The sequence below is a fragment of the Tachysurus fulvidraco genome, chromosome 22 (genome assembly GCF_022655615.1).
Source record: "Tachysurus fulvidraco isolate hzauxx_2018 chromosome 22, HZAU_PFXX_2.0, whole genome shotgun sequence".
NCBI lineage: Eukaryota > Metazoa > Chordata > Actinopteri > Siluriformes > Bagridae > Tachysurus > Tachysurus fulvidraco.
Genome location: NC_062539.1, coordinates 12,503,710 through 12,512,926, shown reverse-complemented (window position 1 = coordinate 12,512,926; position 9,217 = coordinate 12,503,710). Strand labels below are relative to the sequence as shown.

At 37.3% G+C, this 9,217-nt stretch overlaps 1 protein-coding gene across 1 annotated transcript; it reads right to left on the bottom strand.

Annotated features, from left to right (window-relative positions):
* Positions 1-3,206: 3,206 nt before the first annotated feature.
* Positions 3,207-4,821, bottom strand: LOC113640436 (macrophage mannose receptor 1-like). Its single transcript, XM_047806711.1, has 2 exons — positions 4,463-4,821; positions 3,207-4,321 (listed from the first exon to the last, which is right to left on the bottom strand). The coding sequence occupies exons 1-2, from the start codon at positions 4,770-4,772 to the stop codon at positions 3,960-3,962; spliced, it is 672 nt and encodes a 223-aa protein (XP_047662667.1). The 5' UTR covers positions 4,773-4,821; the 3' UTR covers positions 3,207-3,959.
* Positions 4,822-9,217: the final 4,396 nt, after the last annotated feature.

Genomic DNA, 9,217 nt, shown 5'->3' with positions numbered 1-9,217 from the left:
GAATACTTGGGGTTCAAGATTGATGAAAAGGGAGTGCATCCAACGGAAAGCAAGGTGGAAGCGATTGTGAAGGCCCCTGCTCCAACCAATGTCTCAGAATTACATTCCTTTCTGGTACTTCTGAACTACTATGGAAAGTTTGTAGCAAATCTTTCCACACTTTTGCGCCCACTCCATCACCTGTTGCAGGCCAATGTAAATTGGCAGTGGTCTTTGCAGTGTGCTCAAACTTTCAACACCTGTAAACAACAACTGTTGTCAAGTAAGTGGTTAGCTCACTATGATCCCAAAAAGCCACTGAGACTAGCCTGTGACGCCTCTCCCTATGGCGTCGGGTCAGTTATCTCACATGTGCTACCTTCAGAGGAAGAACATCCCATTGCGTTTGCATCTAGGACTCTGACAGCAAGTGAAAAAAACTATGCGCAAATTGAGAAAGAGGCCCTGAGCATAGTCTTTGGAGTGAAAAAGTTTCACAAGTATCTGTATGGCTGCAAGTTCCATCTGCTAACAGATAATAAACCCCTTCTTGCAATTCTAGGCCCCAAATCTGCCATTCCAACACTAGCTGCCCTCCGTATGCAGCGTTGGGATTTGACTTTGTTGGCCTATCATTATGACATAGAGTACAGATGTTCTTCTGATCATGCAAACACGGATGCATTGTCCAGATTGCCGTGTGAGCACATCTCGGTAGGAGGGGAAGAGGAGATGGTGTTTCAAGTCTCACACAGATGAATTGCCCATCTGTGCAAAAGACATTTCCACTGAAACTAGGAGAAATTCTTTGCTATCGAAAATGCTGGACCTAACTTTGTCTGGATGGCCCAATCATGTCACAGATGAGCATCTGAAACCGTACCTGGTAAGAAAAGACCAGCTCTCAACAGACCAGGGATGTATCCTTTGGGGCTCGAGAGTTATCATTCCCCCAACGTATAGGGAAAGACTGTTGTCTGAGCTTCATGAGGGTCACCCAGGCATAATAAGAATGAAGGCACTGGCAAGAGGATACCTCTGGTGGCCGAGTCTCGACCAAGACATTCAGAACTTTGTGAGTAAGTGCGCTCCATGTGAGTTGGGGTGAAACCAACCACCCTGTGCTCCTCTTCACCCATGGTCCTGGACCACAACACCCTGGGAGTGCATTCACATAGACTATGCTGAAATAGACAAGCAACACTTCTTAGTGATTGTGGATGTTCATTCAAAATGGGTGGAAATCTTTCCTACACAGCTGACAAATGCAGAGAAGACCATAAACCTTTTGCGTCATCTCTGGGCTTCCTATGGATTCCCAAAAGAGCTGGTATCGGACAATGGCCCTCCATTTACCTCTAGGGAGTTTGAGGAGTTCCTAAGGAACAATTGTGTGTGTCATGTTCTGTCTCCTCCTTATCATCCAGCTACAAAAGGTCAAGCTGAAAGGGCGAACACCTGCTGAACTGTTTCTGAAAAGACAGCCTCGTATCCGTCTCACACTGCTAAAACCAGATACATCTGCAGTTGTTCTCAAACATCAAGCACAGCAAAAACGTGCTCAGGACGACCCTGCCAGAAAGCTCAGATCCTTCAAAGCAGGTCAGAAGGTCATGGTGTCGGACTGTCGACACTCAAATCGTGCTTGGCTTCCAGGTGTCATCTTGTTCAAGCATGGACCTCTCACATACCAAGTGCAAGTCGGAGATCATAGTGTGAAGGTACATGTGGATCATCTGGTGTCATCTAATGTACAGTGCAGGACGGATACTATGGCCAGTACAATAGCCAATGACTTTGTTCCAGATGTGAGTGACAAGGGCAATCCCAGTTTTACCCAGCCCCATGCTCCGGTGGGAAAAGGGACAGTTCCCAGTCCTGAAAGAAGATATCCACTTCGTCAGAGAAAAGCACCTAACAGATTAGATCTGTAGTTATGGACTGATTAATGGTTCTTAATCATAAGAAGTTCTAACCATTTGTATACAAGGTATGTTCTATAATCAAAAATAAATAAATAAAAAAGAATAACCTTTTGGTAGTCACATTGTTGCAAATTGTTTAAATGTTAAGGAGTTCAAAACTGTGGGGGAAGAAATGTAATGTATTGTATATGCGAATCTATTCCATGCATTACGGTAGTTTCTCCGTGTGTGGAGACAGCGCTGATTGGAGCGGGGAACAGTGTAATGGAGAGCGAGATCTGAAGCAGTCGTCAGTAAAGACTCTGTAGTGAAATGGTTGTCCGTGTCGTTCCTCTTAACAGTAAACATATCATTAATCAGTGCTAAGTAGTTACAGGTATACAAATCAATAAAATGTCCTTCAGTTATTTTATAGATCAAAATAAAATTGCTGATCCGAATATTTATATAAATTATAAATATAATTGAAAATCATGGAAATTGTCAGGGGTTCTTAAACATTTGCACACGACTGTAATTTCTATTATTTAGAAATTATATTTATAAATAATATACTAAGTGGTAGAAAATGAATGAATGAATGAATACTACATATATTATATTTTTATATTTTTAATATAAACTTAATATTTAATTCTCATCTCATTTTCTACCGCTTTATCCAAACTACCTCGGATAATAAAAGTGCAAAATACCTATTTTTATTTTCATGACAAATCATGATGTTCGTGTTTACTAAGCAGCACAATGTTTGATATTTGCATGATGTAAAATAATGTCATTAAAAGGACATAAAAGATAATAAAACAGACATTAAGGCCAGGGAAGATTCTTATGAGTCACATATTTTTATATATGTTTTATAGCTGGTAGTAAATTTCATTTAATACTTTAATACTGATTAGCTGTTTATGTCCTGCATGTAAAACGTTATTTATGATATTTTAAGCAGGTCTGTAGCAATATTGTAATTGTTTTATTTGCATTATTTTTGTTTAGTTCCTATCCTAGTTATACTAGACTTTTGCAAATGTTAATAATAAAGAAATAAATACAATCTAACAGCCCGAATATGTAATACACTGCACCTACTATTCCATATTCACTCACAACTAACACACCAAATAAAATAATCACCCTTTAAGAGACACATTTAAATAATTCAAACCACAGCCGTGTTTAGAACAAAAAAGTTTACTGTAAAAAAATACCATGGAACAGTTAATATAGATTATCAGTAGTTACTAAACTCAACTGCTGTAAATGAAGAAAATATAACACAAAAGTTATCATGAAAAATAATAAAATTACAGTTTCTTATTATTGATATGATAAAAGAAAAGAAAGTATAATAAATTTTATCTTAAACAAGAATTTAGAGAAGCATTAACAGCATGAAATATATATTCTAAATATTCTTGTGAAGGCCAATTGATGTGTGAAGCTCTGAGTGTGTGAACACTTCCTGCTCACTTCAGGCTTTTTCCTGCTCTGTGATTCAGCTCATCAACTAGTGAACAAATGCATAATGAAGTGTTCAGGTGAGTTTGTGTTCAGGTGAGTTTGTGCTGGAAAACTCTAAACTGTGCAGTGCTCTGTTCTTGCAGCATTGAGGAAAATGTTTTACTTCAGTTTACACACGACTCGAAGTTCAGTGGAGTCCATCACATAATCTGGTGCTGCTCCTGCAGTGTGTGTGTCAGCTTCACTTTGTCTCTGTATGTCCTGGCAGGTCAGCGGACCAGACGACACCTTCAGCTCAGAGAGACGGTTTAGTCCAAGCCCCACCCACAGAGACCCTGGAGGGACACGTCTCCTCATGAGCTCAGACTCTAACCTTTCCTGTTCAGCTTGAGAATCGATGATCAGAATTCCAGTTCTGTTCTCTTTATCACAGTAATCCAGCGCTTCCTCCCAGCTCAGAGCTTCTTCACTCACATGGATGTAATCTGATAGAGACACAAAACACCAAAAGGAGGAGGATTGTTTAGAGTGATATCAGAGACTCACACCAGCTGTGTTCTAGTCATCATACAGAAGATTGATGAGATGATTTTACTCTTCAGGAAGTCGACACTTACTGTAGTAGTAGCACAAAGCAGAGAGATAATTACTGCACGGGAGTGAGTACCATCTCCCTCCTCTCACCGCTACACAGTTATCTTGTGGTATAGGATGATTGCTATCCCAGTTTCTGTAGGTAGAGATTCCTCCATCAATCCACTGCCAGTCATCACACAGCAGGCCGATCCAGAAGGGTGTGCTGCTGTTTAACCCTATAATCCACACCTCTTCATTGTGCTGCTGATCTCTGATACTGACCAGGTCAGTGTAGTTCTGTCTACAGTAATGCTGAGCTTCATACCAGGTCTTACTCTCAAGGATTAGATGATAATTAAATGTCTGTAAGGACACATCTATGGAAGTAAAAACAAACAACTTCTTATTTGTATGCTTACAAAGACAACACATTATATTAAACATACATTTTAAACTAGAGAATGTACAATATACAATATACAGATACAATAACATATGCATATTATGTCAGAAGTTACCTTGTTCATAGCACATGAAATATCTTGCTAATGTGCACTGAAGACTTTCCCATGAACCATCAGCCTTCATAACAACACAGTAGCTCGATGTCCCACAATCTCCTGTCAGATTTCTGAATGTTACAGGATCACCATTAGACCATTTCTCACTGAAATTACTGCGATAGAGTCCGATCCAGCCAGTCTGATCCAGCCTGTTTTTACGGTCTGTCACCCGTTTATACAGTTTAGTGTTGTCTTCATCAGAGTACACAGTGACGAGGTCAGTGTATTTTTCTCTGCAAGCTTTCCGAGCCTCAGTCTGATTCATGATACCCAGAATGAAATGGAGTGAAGTGAGTTGGTTCTGGACTGGAGGAGTAAAAGCTGGGGAAGAAATTTCTCCTGTTAATGTAGCAGGACAGAGATAAAAGGACTAAAATGTGATCTGGATGAATGGCTCTGTTCTTTTTTCCGTTCAGACTGAGAGACTGTTTGCAGATCCAGAAGAGCAAATTCTGGAATTGCGTATAAAATTTGCGTATTGCGTAATAATTTTTTTTTCATTGGTTGTTGCGTTAAATCTTACCCAGATAGTGCTATTTTCTGATTGGCTATTGTGTAGCCTCTTTTTTTTTTTTGATTGGCTGATAAGTGCCAGGCACGACTAAGAACTCCAGGGGAGACGCGCTTGATTCCTGCCCGGTTCCATAGAGAGAGCGGTGCGGACAGATACATTTTGAGTGCTGCGGCTTATTAAATATATGATAAATAGTTAAAAAGTTTAAAAAGTTTAAAAACACCAAAATGAGTGAGTGTCACTCTCAATGCGTGACACTTGACAGCCCTGAATAATATAGAGAAGACACTCACTTAATATTCTCAACCAATCTAAAAACAAAAATCCAGATTTTAACAAAATTTCATAACTGACATTTTGTGTACAAAGACTCGCATGCATGACTTGCTTCTTCCAGTTTATAAATATCGCCATCTAGTGGCCACATTTAGTCACTGAGCACAATTACATACCAGAAACGATGTGTGCATGTCAGAGTGTTATGGAGTGTACGATATCTGTCATTCATTGAAACTTACATCTCTTCCAGTCTGTCCAAAGCCACAGAGCTATGTGTGTGTGTTCTGTATGAAATTAGCCTAAATTTGAGACAGTTTTAAACACAATTTATTTCAGTCATTCTTCAATATAGAGTCTATACTGTTTATTGATGCTAAAGTGTGTACTGATGTTATTAAATGGGATAATCCTGACCTTTGAGAAAGAACTGTTTTAATGCTTTTATATGATTTATACATGTTGTTTGTACTGTACCAATTTGTCTGATTCTTCCTACAATTTTATGACACATTTTTCTCTAAACTGCAATTACATTATATAAAACATTGTGTAAATAACACTTCTGTGCTCTTGTAGAATTGTGAATAAACATAACCTTTAGGATTTGAGAAAGATAACTAAAACTATATTTGTTTATTCCATCATGTTAATTTAAGTAGAAACAGTTAACATAAAAGTGATTATTATGGAGCGTGTTATTCATGTTATAATCTTTAACAGCAGTAACATCTGGAGGATCTAAAAAGTCATTTTTATAAATAATAACAATTTAAACTCATCACATGAAGGTTAAAGCTGTTAAACGTATTTATTATAATTTTTACCTGATAGCAGGAAGAGCACGACTGACACTGTTTCCATGGTGATGCTCTGTGCTCTTTAATCCTCAGCATCAACTAAAAAAACAATACTATAATAATAATAATAATAATAATAATAATAATAATAATAATAATAATAATAATAATAATAATAATAATAATAAAATGCTCTTCACCCAGAAGAAGTTCTTTTAGACAGAGAGCAGCTTGCTGTGTGTTTGTGTGAAATGAAAAGAGCAGTGTGTAAATCAGAGATATGAGATGAGTTAAACAGACCCAGGTAAAGTGCTGCAGTCTTTTTATGTGTACATGATCACGTGATGCTGGCATGTAAATTGGTCAAAGGAAAAAACAATCCCAAACCCTGTACATACTCCATACAGAAGTCTTTAGCAGCATTTACCCCAAATAATTTAATTAAATTTTTTCACCCAAAATTATTATAAATCATGTGATAAGCTATAATCGTATATTTTATTTGGACTGTTGGAAAAGAAAAGCAAAATTATTATTTATAAATTATTATTATTATTATTATTATTATTATTATTATTATTATTATTATTATTATTATTACTGTTGTTGTTGTTGTTGTTGTACATTAAGGCATCAGCCAATCCTAAGATAAACAAAAGGGGGGGGGGGGGGTTAAGCAGGAAATCATATGCAAATGATTCACTGGAATAAAAAATCATACTTTGGATTTGCATCAGTGGGAAAAACAAACAGAAAAGACTCCATCAGAGTGAGACTTCTCTATATGTTATATACACATTATATTATACAGACCTTCACTTGTCAACTACAAATTTGAGATTTCCAGCTGAATATTATTGTTTAATTCAGGGTAAATAACAGAACATCATAAACTCAATCATTCATTGATGCATTCATTTTCTACCGCTTATCCAAACTTCTCGGGTCACGGGGAGCCTGTGCCACACACATCACACATTATCAATGGCAAGGTTTTGTGAAGTCACTAAAATACATTGTATGAAAGTTTTAAGGATTCAGAGCCAAACACTGTCACATGCTCATAGAAAAGACTCAACACTCATTTTCTACGGCTTATCCGAACTACTCGGGTCACGGGGAGCCTGTGCCTATTTCAGGCGTCATTGGGCATTAAGACAGGATACACCCTGGACGGAGTGCCAACCCATCGCAGGGCACACAAACACTCTCATTCATTCACACATTCACACACTACCGACAATTTTCCAGAGATGCCAATCAACCTACCATGCATGTCTTTGGACCGGGGGAGGAAACCGGAGTACCCAGAGGAAACCCCCGAGGCACAGGGAGAACATGCAAACTCCACACACACACACGAACCCCCAACCCTGGAGGTGTGAGGTGAACGTTCTAACCACTAAGCCACCGTGCCTCCTATAAACTAATAATTTCATAAATAATAATAACATGTAAAATAAGAAAGATCTAAATTGTCAATAGTTTTGGGACAAATAACAGTTTTATGTTTAAATGAGACTATTTATCATTATTGTAATTGTTTAATCTGATTGCAATACAGTACATACCAACCAAGGGAACACGAGAATAAATTTAAAGCTAATTACTAAAACTAAGAGATGCGAAGAAAGTTGAATCATAGCTTCCTGGAAACATTACAATCTATTATTCTGTTCTGTTTTTCCCATTTCCCATTCCCTAATCCTCAACCAGCTCTCCCCCTGCATAACCTTTAGAAAGAAGGTTTTACATAAACACAGAATATTCAAAGTAAAATGAATTATATGAATGATGAATTAGAGCACCGCCCACTGTAGTGTCTTACTTTCTTCTCACTTGCTTCAAATCTATCCCAGTGTCTCTTGTTAAATGTATAATAATAATAATAAAAGTATAGTAGACTGTTCAGGATTACACACTTTACATGAAAGGTGATTACTGCAATCGTTACTAATAAGCCCTGTACATATAGAGCTAACATTCTTCTTTAAAAACACAATCTATCCACCATAAGGTCTGTTTATCAACAGAGAGCTCAATTCCAATGTATGTTCAAATCTATAAAATAAAAAATGCTGGATGAAACAGTTTCCTTTATGTTGATTCTGATTACTAATTTCCTTTTCCTTTTTTCTTCTTACTTTATATATTCATATTTTGCATTCTTACAATATTATATATTAAAAATCAGATCCATTTTATGGAATCCTGAATATTTTCCATGGATCTGCAACAACATTTTTAGAAACAGACTGTAATGTAGTAAAGCTCTGAGATCTTCTAAGATCTTTGCTTTGATATCTGCCGAACTCAGGGTTATCTGTCATGACTTACATCATGTAATGGTTTAAGAATAAAATGTCTGAGAAACATTCCTCTTATTTGAGATGACCAACAGTTCAGTTTTGCTGGGATTGAGTTTCAGATGATGAGCCATCATCCGCAATGATATGTCCAACAGATCTGCTGATATCTGAGCAGAAGCCATGCTATCTGAGGAAGAGAAGGAGAAAATAAGTTGAGTGTCATCATAGCTGTGGTAAGAGTGTAACTTTACCAAGAGAGTGAGTATAGAGGGAGAAAAGGAGAGGACCAAGTTCTGAGCCCTGTGGGACACCAGTATATAGTCTGCGTGAAGATGTTGCTCCCTCCATGTCACCTGATATAAGCAACCTTCCAGGAATAAATCCATTCCCATGCTGATCCACCAAAACTCCTGAGGGTGACTCGAGAGAGACTTGAGGCTGACTGTGTCAAATGCTGTTGTGTCTTCCTGGACACTAGGGGGACATTCTGGCAGGTTTGTATTGTGCCATGTGATTTTGTTTTTGTGTATCACGTGTGTATCACAATTCTGGTTTAGAGACAAGGAGTGCAATGTGACTGAGAAAAAGAGAAGATCATTTGCAAAAAGAAATGCAAAGATAAATGAGCCAGACTCAGACAACTCTGATATTAATCAGTGCTAAGTAGGGGTTCCTAAACTTTTGCATACAACTGTAATTTCTATTATTTAGAAATTATATTTAGAAATGATATAATATATAGATTATATTTTTATATTTTTTAATGTAAACTTAATATTTAATACTTAAATACTTAATACTTAATATATAT

What these genes read in the sequence shown, in the direction of transcription:
- LOC113640436 (XM_047806711.1), bottom strand. Translation starts at nt 4,772, where the DNA reads ATGAATCAGACTGAGGCTCGGAAAGCTTGCAGAGAAAAATACACTGAC. An exon ending in TTTCATGTGCTATGAACAAG is followed by an intron (nt 4,322 to 4,462) that starts GTAACTTCTGAC and finishes TTACTTCCATAG; the next exon opens with ATGTGTCCTTACAGACATTT.